Source organism: Hemibagrus wyckioides, linkage group LG01, assembly GCF_019097595.1.
Source record: "Hemibagrus wyckioides isolate EC202008001 linkage group LG01, SWU_Hwy_1.0, whole genome shotgun sequence".
Taxonomy (NCBI): Eukaryota; Metazoa; Chordata; class Actinopteri; order Siluriformes; family Bagridae; genus Hemibagrus; species Hemibagrus wyckioides.
In genome coordinates, this window is record NC_080710.1 from 5,165,470 (window position 1) to 5,185,850 (window position 20,381).

Below are 20,381 nucleotides of genomic sequence, written 5' to 3' on the forward strand. Positions count from 1 at the left end.
ATAGGTCACTATTTTGACCTGTTAGTCCCTCAAGAGCTCTTGGTTGCTGTTGCAAAACATTATCAACAGTTATATTATTTCCTGTCCAGTGTCACCCAATTGAGGATGAGGTTTCTTTCTGAGCCTGGGTTCCTCATATCATCTAAGGGAGATTTTCCTTGCCTCAGGCTTCTCATTAGGGATAACTAGTAACTTAACTTAAAACTTTATAAAAAAAAAAAAAAAAAAAAAAAAAAAATTCTGCACTACATTGCCAAAAGTTTTGGAACGCCTGCCTTTACCTGCAGCTATAACAGCTTCAACTCTTCTGGGAAGGCTTTCCACAAGGTTTAGGAGTGTGTTTATGGGAATTTTTGACCATTCCTCTAGAAGCGATTTTGATGATGTTGGACGAGAAGCTCTGGCTCACAGTCTCCGCTTTAATTCATCACAAAGATGTTCTATCAGGGTTGAAGTCAGGACTCTGTAAAGTTCCTCCACACCAAACTCCCTCATCCATGTCTTTATGGACCTTGCTTTGTGCACTGGTGTGCAGTCATGTTGGAACAGGAAGGGATCATCCCCAAACTGTTCCCACAAAGAACATGAAATTGTCACTTTTATCATTTTCACAGTTTTTGCCAGAATTTTATAAAAATTTGAATTTGAAATATATGAAAAAATATGACTTAAGACAAACAAACAAAATTAAAAAAAGTCCTACTTCAGTATTTAATTGGGTGCAAAGTTTATAGATTTATATTGTAGACTTCTGTATAATTTTACTATCATTCATATTACTAATAATTATTAATTATTAATCATTTCTTTTTCTAACCAATAAATAGGTGTAAGTAACTTGAGATATGTTTAAAGTTAACTGAGAAATATAGAATGATCTAAACGGAAAAGGCTTAAATCTTTAAAAAAAAATGTTGGTTAGTGTATTATTATTATTATTATTATTATTATTATTATTATTATCATTATTATTAGTCATAGTAGTAGTTAGTTTACTTGTTTAATTATTTAAATATATTTTGAAATTAATTTTACATTTTTACATTTACCAAGGCTATTCCTGAAGAGACGGAGTGCAGAAAGAAAATCTGAAGTCATAAAAAATTGTGCATGTGATCAATACAGTTTAGCCACAAATCAGGAAGATGTACATGGGATCAAAGAGAAAAAAATAGAAAAGTAATATATCAATGGCATAAATAAAATATATTAGATGTAGATACTGTAGTGTTGATATGTTTATGTAGTAAGTGTGAGTGTTCATATAAACTACATATGAATACGATATTTATATTCATGTACATACTTTATACATTTATACACTTTTTTTGTCACATTTATCAATATATTAGCCACACCACATATTTACTAGAACTGTCTATGAGTAATATATCACTATCTCTCTGCTCCTTGACTGATGTCTTTGACTGTAATGATAGACTCGAGTCAGCCTTTAATGCTCTCTCCTTCAGTTGTCCATATGTGCAAATGTATGATAAACCTGTATGTGTCTCCCTATATCAACACATAGAACATTGTTCCCATGTGTCCTGCTTTATCATGCTGTTGCAGACACATAGTTATGTGTAAAGGGCATACTAAAAAAAGAACGATATGCTCCAGTGTAGACAGACCAGGCTGCTCCTGCTCAATGACATGGAGAGACTGGAGAAGACTCTGTTTCGCCTGGAGCAAGGTATGGTCAAGAAAACGTTACTGCACTTCTAGGGTTAGGCTTCTAAGGCTTACTCTTTAACATGCTGTTACTCATGCATTACTCTTTTTGCAACAAATACTCACTAGTTTGAGGTTGTTTCTTACTTTTCAGTATTTGAGACATGCCTTGTATTTTTGCACTATACACTGTCCTGTAGTTACAGTTTTAGCAGCAGGCTATGGTTCTTTTTTACCTTTTCACTTCAGTTTCATTGTTAGTCTGTACATGTTGTACATTTATACATAGATGTGCTACGTAAAAAGTGTCATGCAAGTATAAATCTATTGGAGTATAATGCTGGATTGGTGATCATAAGCAGCAAGATCAGGGCAGAAAATATTGTACCAGTACAAGCACTTGTGCAAAATGATCATAGACACTTGAGGAACTTTAGGCTAAGCACTTGGGTAAGACAAAGATCAAGCAAGCCTAAGCCTTAAGAAAATCTGTTTTTTTGTTTCTTTAAGGCTTTGAGCTCCAGTTCCGACTGGGTCCAACTTTGCAGGGGAAGAATGTGCACGTTCACACCAATTACCCACCACCAAGGCAAAAATTCAACAGGTCTGAGTTCCGTGTCCTCGAGTGGATCAACCCCAGTGGGAAGGAGGATGACTCAGACAAGTATTGCAAACTGGACCTGGAGATCGCTGGCACCTACCAGTATTACTTCGGATGTGGGTGGGTGTTGGGTTGTCTTTGCCACTTTGTCCTTGTGCCATTTTGAATCACATTACATTCTTTGAAATGTTTATGTTAATGAAAGCAGTCCAAGCAGTGCTGTGTCATTTTACCATCATCTGTGGTTTTGGCACCAGGGACGAAGAGAGAAATGGTGGTGGCTATTTTGTGGTGGACCCTGTACTACAAGTGGGTCATGAAAGGAAGGTACTCCCTTTGGACAGCATCACCTCTCAGACTTACCTGGCTAAGTGCCTTGGGCCACTGGACGAATGGTTAGACCGGCTCAGAGTAGCTAAAGAAACAGGTGAGTGCATGAACAGCATAGCTAGCTGCTCAACTGATACTGATACTAAAGTACTACTGGTAACAGTCCTATTGGCAATATATTTGTTGATATTTTGGAATGACTGCCCTGGTGGGTTTTAGTGGTATGAAACATGTAGCTGGACAGGTGTCTACCTAGGATACAGGTAAATGAGTCTGCTTTTTTGTGCCAGGTTACAATATGATCCACTTGACGCCACTGCAGACATTGGGTGAGTCACGTTCCTGCTACTCAATTGCTGACCAGCTGGAGCTGAACCCAGGTTTCTCCTCTCCGGGAAAGAATTACACATGGAGCGATGTGGGGAACCTGACTGAGAAGATCAGGAAAGAGTGGAACATGGTTTGCATCACAGACGTCGTATACAACCATACAGGTACAAAAGCTGAGGTGACTGCCTCATGGCTCAAGAAAACCTTTTCTGCTTAGTGGGTTTGGGGGAAGGGTTCATTTGATATTCAAGATTTTGGCCTTGACTTAGTGATAAATTAATGACAAGTCCTTGTCTAAATGTTTAAAGCTTAAATGAAGGAAGCCTTTATACAGAAAGGATAACGCACAAATGCTTATCATAGATAATAATTTGTAGGTGGCTCAACCATGCCAACATTACTTAAGCAGACCTTAAACCATTGGAGCAGACTTGGAGGACTTTCAAGTTCTCCAAGAACCCCCTGAGACCTGCAAGCCAGGGTTTGGAAACAAATAGTTACCACTCTCTCCAACTACATGGAAAAATTTTATCCACTAGGAGCAAAACCCCTGACCTTTTCAGCTACTGGTTAGAAGCTGAACTGTTTGCTGCCAACCTCAGAGCAGAAGAGATGTTGCCGTGGCAGTTGTTCTAGTTGCATCATTCTCAATCAACATTCTCAGCATTCTAGTGGCTCTGTTGCTGTTGATTTGTTGATATCAATTTTGGAAACATGCCTTGATGGAATGATGTCTTAGTTGAAAAATGGGTCAAAAGGTTTAAAGGACAGATGTGATCTGGCACTGGGAATACCATGGTCCTATGGCTTCCTGGCCAGCAAACCACTAGAGCTTGACAATGGTGTGGTCTTTTGACATTTCACTGATACTGCTGGGCTCTAAAAGTAGAGCTTGGCATTATCTTTGCCATTACTGTATTTCATTCTGTCCTCTATATGTGGTGTTGAAGATGGGTGGTGGCCTTAAGCCACAACCTCTTGCCTGATCGTATTGGTATGACTAAAGGTCAATGTCCACTTGTACTTTACATAAAAACTGTGACGCGTACCTTTTCAGCTGTGATGTCCTGACACTCACCTGAGAGCCCCCAGCTGTTCTAACAACACATTGATTATTTGCAACCACATACAAGCTTGATAGAGTTTCTATCAAGGTTATAGGTTCAAGGTTGTCCAGTATGCATACAGTACAGATACACATCTTTATCCTGTGTAGAAGTGAGGGGTAACAATCATAACATTTTAGTGCATCCTAAAAATAAAACACAACAAATGGACCTTAAGCAAGGATCAAGCTTCTAAAAATAGTTCAGGACTTAAAAAAAAATAAAAAGACTATACCCTATCTGATCTTACTGGAATGTATAAAGTTTTCATTGTTACAGTTTTTTTTTAAATGATGTCTAAAATGAAAAAGAAGGCACTGAAGATTTTTAATATCCAGGGCAATCAATTAACAACTAGTGTGTCCATGCTAGTAAAATTAGATTGCTGAGTAGAAGAGGTCAAAAAGTAAACTTTTTTTGTTTTCACACCATGAAAGACTTAAAAACAGAAGAAAGTTTCTAAAATTTCTAGTGACCAATCATAACTTACATGTACAACAATACCTGTTTCATAAAATCTGTTGTTAAATGCATGTTATTAATAATCTGATAGTCCAATACACACAACATACATATCAAACCAACTGGAATGAAAGTTCTTAATTTCTGCTGTTTAGTTCTGAACTTTGGTGATAAATGTTGCTCTAATGAGGTTAAATGAGGCAATATTTTAATGTTTCATCATCCTTTGACCCAGATTGCAGCAATTAACAGAGGAAATGGTCTGAAAATTCCCCCCCTAAAGACCCAGACCATCATTACAGGACTTTGATTATAAGGAATTACTTGCCATATATACCATCCTATAATGTAATCATAGTGAATATTTGTAGTATTTGGATATTTTTGGTGGTGGGAATTTTCAGAAAGACATTATACTCTTGCTTGTGAAGCAGAACATCCAGAACTAGAACACAAAATGTTTCTATATCAAATTTAAGAAAGCTATTTATCTTCATCCCTGGTCCTGGTGGGCTACCCATCTGTTTAGTTTAATTCTAGGCTTATTTAAACACTCTGGCTGGGCTAAATTAGGATCTTTAAATGGAACTTTCAAGTTAAACATCATAGGAGATGAATCTACTGATTACACATATTGCATACTGTGAAAAACAAGAGCGGTAACCTACTGTGAAGCATGTAATGAACCATAAATGGAATAACTGGCATTCATAAAAATGATAAATGACAAACAAACAAACAAACAAAAAAGAACTGTGAAGAACAGAACCCAACTTAGAATAGTAAAAACCCATTAGAAATCTAAGACTATGAGTTGGTTTCAAATTGTCTTGAATGATAAATACATAATAATAATAATAGTAATAATAATAATAGTTCTGCTGCTGTAAAAAAAAAAAATATATAAGAAAGCTATAAAGAGTAATTTAAAAACCACTGTGCAACGTGTCAAAACCAGCGTTCACAAGGTCAATGACTTGCCCTCATCCTGAAATTCAACCCCACCAAGGATTAACGGTTATCCTCTGTGTAGATCTAAAAATGGCACATGGTATATGAATGTGAACCTATGCTATCTATGTGCAAGGTGTTTTTGATACACAGATACAGTTAATTATTATTGCACTTTGAGTTTTGGTAGATTATATAAATTGTCTCTGTACAAGTACAATCTTTCCAAACTAAATTTGGCCAAACCATTAATTAAGTGACTGTATATCTCTATTTTGAGTGTAATATGTACTCACTATCTACTTTATAAGGGACACTCGCACACCTGAACATTCATGCAATTATCCGATCAACCAATCATGACAATGCATAAAATCATGTAGATGTAACTTCACTTCAAACATCACAACAGGGAAAAATCTATGATGTTATTAGTGGTGTCAAATAAGCTGGAGTGAATGTTTCAGAAATCGCTGATCAAATAATCAAGAATACCGCTGTTTACAAGCATGGTGAGCCGAGTTTCAGAGCGTACAACATCTCAAACCATGAGAAAGCAGAGGATTGAGTTTCACTCCTGTAAGCCAAGAACAGGAATTGGATATTGGATATACAGTGGGCACAGGCTCACCAGAACTGGACAGTCAGTTAAAAGACTGGATGACATTTTTGTAATCATTCACTGTCCAGTTTAATTGCAGCTTGTTGTGTGTTTTGAGATCCTTCAGTGGTTCACTATGGTTGTTAAGTGTGGCATGCTGCCGATATGATACGACCAGGTGTTCCTATTAAAATGACCAGATCTATTTTATTGTCCTATTCATATAAGCTGCTTTTTTCTTCTTCTGAGTAGCAGTTAACAGTAAATGGCTCAGTCTCCATCCTGAGTGTGGCTACAACCTGGCGAATTCTCCACACTTAAAGCCAGCCTGGATACTGGATCGAGCTCTCTGGCACTTCAGCTGTGACATTGCAAATGGCAAATACAGTGACCGTGGCCTACCGGCTCTGGTTGAGGATGAAAAGCAGCTCTGTGTGAGTTTCGATTGCGCTTACCAGACCACAGAAAAATGATGGTTGCTCATAGTGTAGTATAATTATTCTTATATTATACAACCATAGCTCATTTGATTTCTGCATTACAAAAAGAAACAGCTGAGTCACACTTTCTGTCTCCAGACACTCCGTGAGCTCCTGTGGCAGGAGGTTTTTCCTCAGCTGAAGCTCTGGGAGTTTCTCCAGGTGAATGTTGAAAGAGCCGTGGAGCAGTTTAATAAACTTCTGCAGGCCAGTGAGTGTCCCATCTCTTAACCCTTGCAATGCAAAAGCTCAGGGCGTAATTCTAACTTGCGTTTGTGTACTTTAGATGGCAAACCAGTTGGGACAGAAATGGAGAAGGAACAGAAGCTTAAAATCATACAGGATCCACAGTTCAAACGCTTTGGCAACACAGTGGACATGAAGCTGGCGCTGGACATGTTTGGCAGGCACACGTAAGTCCTCTGAACTAAGGTGGGCCAGTTCCTGAAGGGTCAGTACTCAAAGAGCACTGTGATTGGCTTGGATTCCCAAGGGGTCAGGGATTGTCTGTTAATATGTTTAGATCAGTGGCGGGCCATGCATTTCACACCTAGGCCTTCACCTGTGTCCTTCCTGAATTAATCCATCTCTATACCATCATGACGCCATGGCAATAGATACTAATCAACCGTTAAATAGCAAAGTAAAAAAGAAATGAGGCTACAGTATTTCACACCTCACAAGGAATAGTCCATTTTATTACAGTCTGCCTTGAAAATGCATTTGTAAGGATGTCTGCGACCGAATCGATTTCTTCTCCTCTGTCAGCCATTGTGAGTTAAAATATATATATATCTTATTTAGTTTGTGTGGTTCGCTGCCTCTGACTACTCCAATTATCCAATCAAAGGACGGGAAATTGCTGACATAATCGTATGCCTGCTAGATGGCCCCAGTGACGCCAACTCGAAATCTGATTGGTTAATGGAACAATTTCATTGCCACTTATTTTATGCTACGGGCGCCTGCACTATTAATTCCGAAGGCCTTAAGGCAGATTTCTTTCAGCCTGGCAACACATGACATCAGCCACTGGCTGAAATATGATTGGATAAATACTCTTATCATAAATATACACTACTGGAAGCAGCGCAACCAAGAGAAAAGCTATGAAATGTAGAGAATAGACTATTGGGAATTATTTAATACACCTTCATGGAAAAATATATTAAATATATTAAAATGCAAGTTAGTGATTCAGATCACTGCTTTTTAGGCCAGAAGAGAAGGCCTTGCTGGCCCTGACGGTCTGCCACTGGTTTAGATAAATGTTCCAGGCTCACCTTATGTCCCGGGCTAACCTTAAATGCTGCCAAAGTAGGATGAAGTTGGAGAATAGATTGCCTTAGCAACTGCTAGTCTAAGTGGTACTAGTTAGTATTTGTTTCTGATGTAGAATGAGAAGGAAGTTTCTTTCAAAGAGAAGAAAGGAAAAATTCTTTCAGTCATGATCCATAAACATACTATCACATACTATAGCCTTATGAAAATAATATTTGTTCTTAAGTGCTTTGTGTGCAAGAACTGGCCAAATGTAGGGAGGCATGACTATTATTTTGATAAATTGTCTATCAATAAATGAATGTATGTAAACGACTTTAGTCTATATGAACCACTATAAGTCAATTAGCTAGTCCACTAGGAAGATAAAGGCTCTAAGTTGTTGCCCAGTCTGGAGTTTTGTTTGCCAAGATACTTATTTGACCAGACTAAGAAATGGTAGCTAGCTTAAAGTTTGTCGAGCTACAGTAGTTCAGCATTTTAATACAAGCACAAACCATCCTATTTCCTGACCAGCTGTCATTAATTAATCCAACTAGTTAATGCCAATTAATCCGACTAGTAAAAACTGATATATATGTAGTGCAGCAAATTCAAAACAATTAACGAGCTGTATTTACTGACGTATTGTATTGAGGTGTGTAGCACATTTGTGACGCACATTTTGTTTGAATATGTTGTTCAGGATTTTTAAGTTTAAATTTAACTGCACTTAAACACTTCCCTTTAAGAAAAAATATAAAATCTTTATACTAATTGACAGGAACAGCCCATCAGTGACTCAGGTATGCTGTGATATGTTCAAGAAGAGTTTGGAGAAGTTGAACTTGGAGTGCTATAAGGAAATGCACAACCATCATGAGAAGGTCTGTCCTGGTTCACACTTTTAAATCCTTAAAAGTTCTTCATGCTACATTTTATGAACATTTTAACCCCCAGTGTTTTTGCTTAGGCTGTAAACTGCATAGTGGAGACTATGAGATATGAGCGTCTTGCAGCAAATGGTCCCAAACTTGGCTCGGTGTCCAAAAAACATCCTTTGGTTCAGAGGTAAAGGTTTGTTATGCTTGATTTATATGCATTGAATTAACAAATTTTAAATAGTCTTTTTTTCCAATGCAGATATTTCACCTTCCCCTTTGAGGACATGTCAATGGAGAAGGAGGAACTGCTGCTTCAGAATGCAGATGAGGCTTGTCATCTCCAAGCTCACAATGGATGGGTGATGTCAGATGACCCTCTCAGGAACTTTGCAGAACCAGGTGGAATGCAATGTATAGAGTGTTTGAAACAAAATGACCAAAACTGGTCCAAAGCACCTAAATACTCTAGCAGTTAATCAAGACTTGGAGACCACCAATGCCCACTGGAACTGGAAAAATTGGTCTAGATTGTATTTGAAACTCTTATTGAACTTTTTAATTCTTCCTTTGACCAGGCTGTAATGTCTACTTGAGGAGAGAACTAGTTTGCTGGGGTGACAGCGTGAAGCTCCGCTATGGCAACAAACCTGACGACTGTCCTTATCTGTGGGACCACATGAAGAAGTACACAGAGATAACGGCCGAACACTTCTGTGGTGTACGGCTGGACAATTGTCATTCCACACCTCTACATGTGGCTGAGGTGTGATTTTATTTCATAGAAATTCCTGCTCAATTCTATGAGATATACCACATGATGCAATTTAAATGTATTAAATCTAAGAGGATAAGGCTTTCAGTAACTGATACCTTAAATTGATTGACTGACTGTTAAATAGTCCAACATGATTAGTCTAACACTGTATAAACACTATATTGGGACTCACCTTGTGATTTTATGTATACTGTGTTCTAGGCAATGCTAGCTGCTGCCAGGGCAGTCCGACCCAACCTGTACGTGATAGCTGAGCTCTTTACAGGCAGTGACCAACTCGACAATACTTTTGTTAACCATCTGGGGATTACAAGTCTCATCAGAGGTATTGTGAAAGGCAGGAGGATTTAATATAGCAATAACAACCCCCTGGCTCTTGGGCTTACTGGGTCCATTTTACACACCTTCTCATACTAATGCACTTTGCATGTCCTTTGCATTTCTGCTCTTATCTTATGACTTTAACTGTGTTTTGCACCAGAGGCAATGAGTGCTGGGGACAGTCACGAGGAAGGCAGGCTGGTGTATCGCTTTGGCGGAGAACCTGTTGGATCCTTCTTCCAACCTAATCTTAGGCCTTTGGTTCCGGGCATAGCACATGCTATGTTCCTTGACGTTAGTCATGACAATGAGTGCCCTGTCCAGGTTAGTAAAGGAGTTTGTGTGAGTCCTCTACTCATGAGTTGGTCAGCAAAATACAGATCTGATTGTGGTGCTTTTTGCAATGGACAATTATTGGATTATTGGGTGAATGTTCACTTTATTTGCATTTGTTAAAGGTTCGGTCTGTGTACGACTGCCTCCCTAGCTCTGCAATTGTGTCTATGGCATGTTGTGCCACAGGAAGTACCAGAGGATATGACGAACTTGTTCCTCATCAGGTGATAAACATAACAAACTGTACTTACTAATAGGTACCTCAGTTAACTTGATAATTGAATGGTGTGTTATTTTGGTTTTAAAATATATATTTGCAAATCTAAAGTATCAGTATTTAGTAGAGTGTCAAGTCTATGGTTAGTTAATCTTTCTATATAATTATTTTGCATTAGATTTCAGTAATAACAGAGGAGCGTCTGTACTCCAGATGGAACCCTGATGCCTCGCCTTCATCTCCCGGGGACGTGAACCTCCAGTCTGGCATCCTGGCAGGAAAACTGGCACTCAACAAGCTTCACCATCAGTTGTCAGAGAAGGGATTCACACAGGTCTGCATGACACTTAAGAACTAAAAAAGGTGGGCTTTGTAATTTGGTATCTTTAAATGAGAAAATTCTATATTGTACGTTTTTGCCATTTTTGTGTTTGTAGGTCTTTGTAGACCAGCTGGATGAAGACATTGTGGCTGTAACCAGACACTGTCCAAGCACACACCAGTCTGTGGTGACTGTGTCTCGAACAGCATTCAAAAACCCCAAAACACACCACTATAATGAAAGAGTGTCTCCCATGTTCATACCAGGTCTGAATACCATCAAACTGAACCAGACATTCCAATTTTGGAAATTTAATGAATTTTTATTTTAATGAAAAACCGTAATGACGTACTGCACACACTGCTACTACATAGGCCAGATAGATGGGGTGATCCTGGAGGCACGTACAGTGGAGAGAATCTCTGGCCCCTATGTGAAAAATGAGAAGTGCATAAACGGCATGCCTGAGTACACGGTGGAGCTCAAGGAAAAACTCCAGGTAACCTGAACCTAAGTGACCAACACAGCAACCCTTGGGCAGGATGCCATCAAACTGTTACATCAGCTGGAAAATACAGCATGCTGTAATGACTAATAAATAGTTTCACAGGCCTGGAGCTGTAAACAGTAGTAAGTTATCGTAATTAGAACTAGAACAAGAGCATATCACATTTGACAGAAATAGGGCATGAATGCAGATTTTACAGAATTTTACAGGTTTTAGAATAGGAAAAGTCTGTGGACACTCTACTGATTTTATTTTGACAGCTTAAAGACAGCCAAGTTGTGAAACAAGGAGATGCCGCAACAAATGGAGGCAATGAGTTTGTCCAGGAGATCATTTTTGATCATCTTACTCCAGGCAGCGTGATTGCTTTCAGGTAAACACATATGTCTAATACTGCATCATAGGTATACACTGCCTTCAGCTGAAGCAGGAACTAAGGCCAATGTTTGGGACAGGGCTTTAATCACTGTACTGAAGTGTCAATGACCTGTGGATAACCTTGTGCAGGGTGAGTCTGGACCCAAAATCTCGGGACTTGGTTGGCTTCCTCCGTACTCAGCTCTGTCAGTTTAATCGCATGTACAAATTGGGCAGTCTGCTTGACCCTGAGGTTCCTGGCATCCTGAAAGTATCCCTGAAATTGTAAGCATACTAAAATCATCTTGGTTTTCCCCTCATTTTGTGGATCCTGACTTATATATAATTGTTTTTGGATTAAACCGTTTTTTTGGACAACAATTAAATTGTTGTCACACTGATTATAATTGAATTTTCTCTCTGCATTGAAGCCTCATATCCAAATTGTCCTTGGCTGAACTGAATGTCTTGCTATTCCGCTGCAATGATGAGGAGCGTGAAGACGGTGGCGGATGCTACCATATTCCATCCTGGATGTCCCTAAAGTATGCAGGCCTTCAAGGTACTAAGAACCAGCCAACAACTTTAGCCTTTGTCAACTAAAGTTCTCTTATTCTTCTTAAATACAAAACTTTTCATTTTTTTCCCATAGGGTTCATGTCAGTGCTTTCTGACATTCGGCCCAAGAATGACCTCGGCCACCCATTTTGCAACAACCTGAGGCAAGGCGACTGGATGCTTCACTACATTAGCTCTCGTCTCATGAATAAAGGAGGAGCTCTAAGGGAGGTAATGCACAAAAGCATTTGTCCTCACATTGTATTTTTCTGAATATGTCTGCCTTTAAGATTTGCTCTAACATCCTCTGACTATTTTAGGTTGGGAATTGGTTCCATGCCATGTTTGCATACCTAAAAAGAATCCCACGCTACCTAATTCCATGTTACTTTGATGCCATCATTGCTGGGGCATACACCACAGCTGTGGATGTTGTCTTCAACAAGATGTCAAGGTTTGTCTTAAATACTTCTTTTCTTCTTTTTTCTTTTTACTAGCAGCACATTGATTTATTTATTGTATTTACAGCATTTTAAGATTGCTTACTTTCTATTTGTTTGTTATTTTGGTCTATACTTCAGGCAGTCTGATTTCTTTTATCAACATCAATCCATTCACTTGACCAGCCACCTCTGACTGACATACCGACCAACATACAAAACCCTGTCCACACATCCATCTAAGCATATAACTACCACAGACCTATTAACTGATCTGCCAAGCAACACACTAATCAGTCATTTCTCCCAGCCAAACACCAACCCATCCATTCATCCATCCAGCCAATCATTAGTTAATTCTTCTATCCACCTTCCCTCCCAATCAACTATCATTACACCTAAAAACCTGGTCACTCATCCAGCCCTATCAACCCACCCATCCAAATCCCAAAACAAGATGGGGTGGGAGGTGCTTTAGATATGTGTGTTCTGATTATTCTGATTAGATCTGTTACAATTACAGCTTTGTGAGGGCTGGTTCGACCCTGGTGAAGCAGTTGGCACTAGGCTCAGTGCAAATGTGTGGTGTGGGCCCTGTATCTGCTCTCCCTGCTCTTTCCCCTACCCTGGGGGATGTCCCGCTTCGCCTCAACATCATCACCGAGCAGAACAAGCAGTGTTGTGTATCACTGGCTGCAGGTATCATGACTTAATATTCAAAGGCAATGGAGACAAGATCACTGTGTATTCTGTAGAATTATTGAATTGTGGATCTCCTTATACAGGCTTGCCTCATTTTTCATCTGGAATTTTTCGCTGCTGGGGCAGAGACACATTCGTAGCCCTGCGTGGCCTCATGTTGGTCACTGGAAGACACATAGAGGCAAGGTACACTTTACCATTTAAGTCTCGATAATATAATTTACAGGCCCTCCAAATACTTCATCAAGATATGTTAATGTTGTTACCAGTCTGGCTCTGCCATAGACATGGCCTTCATTGAATATAACCACACCACCAGTTATGCACTAGCTGGCCTCGCTTTCATTATCTCTTTATCTGAAACAAATTTGCAACTGGAACAAATGTCTGAAATCTGTATTAACATCAGTGACCAGTCTAGCAATCAGTTACTATGGCAAATTTATAACCTCCTACACAGGTCTTTATTAAAATTAACATTCACTGCAGGAATATCATCCTGGCCTTTGCTGGTACTCTGAGACATGGCTTGATTCCCAACTTGCTTGGTGAGGGCACAAAGGCTCGCTACAACTGCCGGGACGCCGTGTGGTGGTGGCTTCAGTGCATCCAGGACTACTGTAATATAGTCCCCAATGGTGTGGACATTTTATCATGCCGTGTGTCACGCATGTACCCAACTGATGATTCTGAACCCCAGCCTGCAGGCACTGTGGTAAGGGCATGGGAATTGTTAAGTTTTGCTATTTTGGGATTGTGTGATTGTGTAATTAAGTAGTTTGTATTTATTTAAATGTTTATATTTTTAATCTTATTGGATAACTATTTCATAAGTTATTTATGTAATTAGATTCAGGACTACTACTACTACTAATAATAATATTAATAATAATACACTTTTATTATCCCAGGACCAGCCTCTGTACAATGTCATTCAGGAGGCTATGCAGCACCATGCTCAAGGCATCTCATTCAGAGAGCGGAACGCCGGGCCACAGATTGATTGCAACATGAGAGATGAAGGTCAGCCAAGTTTTTATAATTATTGAAATGGCCTTGTAAAGCTGCCAGATTAGTAAGGAAATAGAATTCTGTGGACCATGATGTTTTAATCCTTTTGTACCACAATTATATGCTAGTGATCACATTATCACTTAATGTTTCACCATCTATAAATAGTGTTCCCATACCAGCCTCTCTTGTTACTTTCTTGAAGCTAATAAAACATGAAACTTCCTTTTTCTGAAGAATCCTTCCAAAAATACCAACTGCACTAATACTAATCCTTGCAGTAAACCTTACTTGCACTTGTATATAGAGCTGCTATAGAAAATTAATCAACATTTTCTGACCAAGCAGAATTGAATAGAGAAGTCAACAACACTTTGGAACATTAGAAAGCAGCATCTGCTGGGCAACATTAAATGTAATATAATATATAAATGTAAATATATAAATATATATATACATATATAAATGTATATATGTAAATATAATGTGATGGAATAGTTTAATAATTATTTTAACTGACGCTTTATTATCAACGTTTCTCCTCCATTTCTAATTTACAGGATTTAATGTTGATGCAAAAGTGGACTCAGAAACAGGCTTTGTTTATGGGGGAAATCGATTCAACTGTGGGACGTGGATGGACAAAATGGGTGAAAGTGACAAAGCAGGGAATCGTGGGATACCAGCAACACCCAGGTACTGTGGCTATCCTTCTGTCCTTCCATGAAGCCAAATGGGGCAGTCAATAAAAGACATAGAAAGCAAGTGGCCTGTTTTTTTTTTTTTTCCAGAGATGGCTCTGCAGTGGAGATTGTGGGCCTTTGTAAGTCCACTGTGCGCTGGCTGACCCAATTGAATCAAAGTGGTCACTTCCCTTACTCTTCTGTCAGTATCCAGAGAGATGGTATGTATTTTATATTCTAAAATACTTGAACTCTCATTATACTTATTATGAGAGTCATGAGGAATTATTGTTGACCCTATAATGGACATTTACTTACACTTCACTTACACTCCACTCAGGTGAAACTCACACTATGTCATACGAAGAATGGAACCACAAGATCCAAGATAACTTTGAGAAGATGTTCTATGTGTCGCCTGATCCAGAGGAAAAACAGGAAAATCATCCAGAGCTAGTGCATAAAAGAGGCATTTACAAAGACACCTATGGGGCCTCCTTTCCATGGTGCGACTATCAGCTTCGGCCCAATTTCACAATTGCCATGGTGGTGGTAAGCACATACAGAGGGCTTTGAGCTCATGATAAAATTTCATTTACATAAGGAATCAGTTATGGGTGTGGTATGGGCTAACATAAGTAGAATTACTGTTACCACCCTGAAGTTACTTCCTCAAATAGCATGTCCCAATTTACCAACAGTTACTATTTTTTAATTTGTTAATGAACAACACCATACTTTTTATCCATTTACAGATAACATTGTGAAATATCAGTGTTGGTGGTTGAATGAACAGCTAAATGGATAGATGGATGGCAGAATGGCTGGATAAATGGTTAGATAGATTGAATGATGGCTGGTGGGATTGATGGATGCATGGATGGATGGATGGATGGATGGATGGATGGATGGATGGATGGATGGATGGATGGATGGATGGATGGATGGATGGATGGATGGATGGATGGATGGATGGATGGATAGGATAGGATAGGATAGGATAGGATAGGATAGGATAGATATATGGCTGAATGAATTTATGGATGGACAGAAGGTTGGATAAATGGATTGATAGATGGATGGATGGTAAAACTGATGGATTGTTGAATGGATGGATGAATGGTAGAACGGCTGGATGGATAGTTGAATGGATGGATGGTGAAATTGATAGACTATGGAATGGAAGGAGGGATAGTTGAATGGATGGTTGAATTGATGAATGGATGGAACTGAAACCTATCTGCAGTCTCAGTTAATGTGGGCAGAATTTTGGCCCCACTGAAGACCTAGTGCTGGTTATACAAGTAGTTTACAGTAGATTCTGTGTTTCAGGCTCCTGAGCTGTTTACACTGGATAGAGCATGGACAGCTTTAGAGATTGCTGAGAAGAAACTGCTTGGGCCACTGGGAATGAAGACTTTAGATCCAGAGTGAGTGTACTTATAACGACAAATAAAATAGGTTAAAAATAATTCTCTGGAATTGTACTGAAGGGATGAACACCGTTCCTCCAAAAGATTACTTTTTAATAAAATTATATTTTATTCAAAATCCAACACTAACAAAACACCCTGGTCAATACTGTACAAAAATGATGAGAATGTTTAATGCATGTTGAGTATCAGGATTATAGTGCATACAGTTTGAATTGGTTTTGTATTACTGTATAAATGGTAAATTGTGTTTCTGTTGCCAGGCTTGGCGTATATATTTCTGAGTCATTACTCTTTTCTTTTTGAATGTTTCTTCATAATTCAATATTTCACAGTGACATGGTTTACTGCGGCATCTACGACAATGCCCTGGACAACAACAACTACAATGTTGCCAAAGGCTTCAATTACCATCAAGGACCTGTATGTCCCCTTTCTACCACCTTTAACAGCATATGAGATTGATGTTTATTATCGATGTTAAATATTGTTTTCCATACTGTGTTTCGTCCACATCATGACCAGGAGTGGATTTGGCTGGTCAGTTTCTTCCTTAGAGCCAAACTGTACTTTGCCAAGCAGATGGGCCAGGAAGTATACAATCAGACTGTGATTCTGGTCAAAAACATTCTCTCCAGGCATAACGTCCACTTGGAAAGGTACACTGAGAGAGCTCTAAAACATATTTCTCACGCAATTTTAGGAAAAGCAGACTGTATGAATGGTCTATTTTTGTGTATTATAGATCTCCCTGGAAAGGTTTACCTGAGCTTACCAATGAGAATGGACAACACTGCCCTTTCAGTTGTGAGACACAAGCCTGGTCCATTGGCACGATTCTGGAAGTGCTGTATGACCTTTGCAATCCTGAGGACTTGTAGATTTGTTGTTATTCTTCTTAACAGCAGAATTGTTGTTCTTGAACTCTTTTCCTATTCCTTAACTTCCTCATTTCATGCTTATCTGTATACATCTAGACATTAAAAAAACAGTAGTTTTTTAGATTTCAACATATAACTGTAGCCCATGTCTGCTCTCCAACATGTGTTTCAAAGAATGGAAGTCTATCCCAACCAAAAAACAATCATGATTCCTTAAATTTTCATAAATGTCCTTGCTCCAAAAACATGCTACCAAATATCTTTTGAGGAACTATGTAAATGTAACTTTTCATACTACATTACCTTTAATTATGATGTTCCTCTTATATGTCTATTTATTGCACCACCATAAAGTCATAGCTTATGATAACATTGCTCATCATCAGTGCAAACAGAAGAGCGTCTATATGTAGTTTGTTTGTTTGGGTAAAACGTGAAGCCACACTCTTTCATTCTCAAACAGTTGGACAGGATATTGTGACATACTGATTCTTCAAATCAATTTCCTATAGATACCTGAAAACTTTTCATTCTCATTCTTTTTAACTGTTTATAACCAGTATATGGTGGTTGTAGGAGCGTTTTAAAAATAAATAAATAAATAAATAAATAAATAAATAAATAAAATCAATAAATAAAAAAAATCAATAAAAAAAATTGCTAGGGTCAAAGAAAATTAGAAGCATAATATACCTCTAGATCTAGTATAAGATTTTTGTGAGTAGAAAAGTTCAAGGCAGTGTTTTTAAAATAACGTTAGGTCTACCACAACATTGTATTGTATAATGTTTGTGTATTTAAATGTGAAACAAATTATGGGATTGGAAATGTGGACTGAAGCGAGGTAAAGATTTTTCATTTTATTGTCTGTACCGCTTATCCGAGGGTCACGGGTAGCCTGTGCCTATCTCAGGCATCATCGGGCATCAAGGCAGGATACACCCTCACATACTCATTCACACCCTACGGGCAATTTAGAGACTCCAATCATCCTAGTAGCATGTATTTCAAGATTCAAGATTCAAGAAGCTTTATTGTCATTTCAACCACATATAGCTGGCGCAGTACATAGTGAAATGAAACAACGTTTCTCCAGGACCTGGTGCTACATAAACATACAACTACTAATACAATACAAAACAACAAACAACACCACAGAGCTAGGACAGAAGTTTGTCTTAGCCACGTAAAGTGCACAGTGTGCAGCTAGGTGCGAACAGAGCATAGACAAGACAGTGCAAAAAAGACAATAAATACAAGAAAGACAACACAAAAGAACACAGGACACTTAGCGCTGAAAGGAAATAAAAGAACGTGTACTGGAATGTAAGTGAAATAAAATAGATAAAGTGAAATGATGTAGAAAAAAAAAAAAAGTATTGTGCAAAAATATTGTGCAAAAATACACAGCAGCAGTTGAGGTAGTGCAAATAGAATAAACATAAGTATAACTATAGCAGCGGATGACAGGTAGAGGTAGTGCAGTAAGTAATGAACAGTATTTGGACTGTGGGAGGAAACCGGAGCAAACCCACCAAGCACAGGGAGAACATACAAGCTCCACACACACACAGTATGAGCGAGACTCAAACCCAGGACTCGAACCCAGGACCAGAAAGTGCTAACCACTATGCCACCATGCCACCAGAGGTCAAAATGTAAAAAAAAAATAAAATAAAAACAAGGTGAATTCAGATAAACTTCTAATACGAGTCTACTATAATTCTACTTGAATTTTAAATTAGGCAACCTAGCTTCCACGCTCATTATTCAGAAGCTTATAAAATAGTGCTTGATCCAGCGCATCCTATTATTTGTACTAGATATAGCTAATGATCTATTTTTGGATTTTGTTGTGACTTTAATTTACTATTTTAAGCCCGTGGAGCTGGATTTAATACCCATCATTACTTGAGACAATTCAGAGCACAAAACATACAGAATGTAAGTGTATGTGCAATTTCAGTATTAAATTTAGTCCATTCTACTACTTTACATAATTACAAGGTTTCAGAATTAAAAGCCGTACGCTTTAATACTGAACGCTTTGATTAAAAGACTACACTGTAGTCTGTTTTTTACAGAAGTGCCATTTTAGAGGCAATACAAATATAATGATTGATGATCGGCTTGAATTTCACAAAGAATCTCACCTCTTTGGAAAACCAAACAGAGAGAAATATGGTCCATAACTTTATTTAATTATTTGTGGCTTGAAGATTTTATGACGTTTTTGCATGGAATTTGTCTTTTGCTGTCTGTTGAATCATAATATAAAAAATATTTTCTAGTTGTGTCTTAAACAGTCCTCCCTTCCAAGCCTACTAATATCTTAAAATTAAAATCTGATGCAAGCTGCTCATATTAACTTATTATCCGGTGAATACTAAAAAATCAATTTGTCAACTCTGACAAATTTCTATTCTGCTTTAATCCTCATGCCTTGGTGCTTATTTAACTGACTCCTCGACCACTGAGTATTCATAATGTTACCATTCCAAGCTGTTCGTGCTCATATGGTAAATATTTGTTCTTATCCTTTTGTCAAGAATACATTACGCCTGTCTTACAGAACACGCCACTATTCTTAGTTAATGAACGCTGTTCCTATAGTCTCTGTTTGCTGAACAAAATCCTTTGAAATTAATATTTAAGCATGTAGGTGATAAATAAGGGCCTGTCAGATGCATGTTTTCAGCCTTTATGAGGACAAGACAGTTTTCTGTGAGAGAAGTGGCACGTACAGAGCATCTGACCTCTGAGACAAGGTACACAAATACGCTTGTATATTTACATACAGGATTGATTTTCTATGAGGTTTAATGCAAGATTATGGGATTGTTTTTGCACCCAGACTATCAATAATCAGTATATATTTATATTTCTGTGTAACAATAAGTGACAATAAGACAATAAAATACATTTTGTTAGAATGGACTTCTAATCTAAGGTGCTTTGTAGATATCTCAGATTTAACATTTTACTGGTTGGTTACTGATTGAAACATATTTTTGATATTTAACTTATTGGCTTAATGTTTTAAGGCTACATGACAAACACAATGACTTAATTATTATTATTATTATTATTATTATTATTATTATTATTATTATTATTATTATTATTATTATTATATTAAGTGTTAAGTGTAAGTGGGTG

At 38.1% G+C, this 20,381-nt stretch overlaps 1 protein-coding gene across 1 annotated transcript; it reads left to right on the forward strand.

Moving 5' to 3' along the window:
• Positions 1-1,614: 1,614 nt before the first annotated feature.
• Positions 1,615-20,148, forward strand: LOC131363354 (glycogen debranching enzyme-like). Its single transcript, XM_058405832.1, has 33 exons — positions 1,615-1,696; positions 2,185-2,395; positions 2,533-2,702; positions 2,896-3,099; positions 6,308-6,489; positions 6,634-6,745; positions 6,821-6,947; positions 8,579-8,681; positions 8,768-8,865; positions 8,938-9,077; positions 9,254-9,441; positions 9,655-9,778; positions 9,935-10,098; positions 10,233-10,334; positions 10,506-10,661; positions 10,765-10,915; positions 11,024-11,148; positions 11,418-11,530; positions 11,665-11,799; positions 11,946-12,076; positions 12,167-12,303; positions 12,393-12,526; positions 13,036-13,211; positions 13,298-13,400; positions 13,704-13,929; positions 14,126-14,237; positions 14,786-14,921; positions 15,017-15,129; positions 15,249-15,460; positions 16,241-16,338; positions 16,677-16,764; positions 16,867-17,000; positions 17,087-20,148. The coding sequence occupies exons 1-33, from the start codon at positions 1,615-1,617 to the stop codon at positions 17,220-17,222; spliced, it is 4,623 nt and encodes a 1,540-aa protein (XP_058261815.1). The 3' UTR covers positions 17,223-20,148.
• Positions 20,149-20,381: the final 233 nt, after the last annotated feature.

Excerpts from the sequence above, each read along its gene's own strand:
- LOC131363354 (XM_058405832.1), top strand. The coding sequence starts at position 1,615 with ATGCTCCAGTGTAGACAGACCAGGCTGCTCCTGCTCAATGACATGGAG. Across the intron at positions 15,461-16,240 it reads TCACAATTGCCATGGTGGTG|GCTCCTGAGCTGTTTACACT; the intron begins GTAAGCACATAC and ends TCTGTGTTTCAG. Across the intron at positions 16,765-16,866 it reads TCAATTACCATCAAGGACCT|GAGTGGATTTGGCTGGTCAG; the intron begins GTATGTCCCCTT and ends CATCATGACCAG.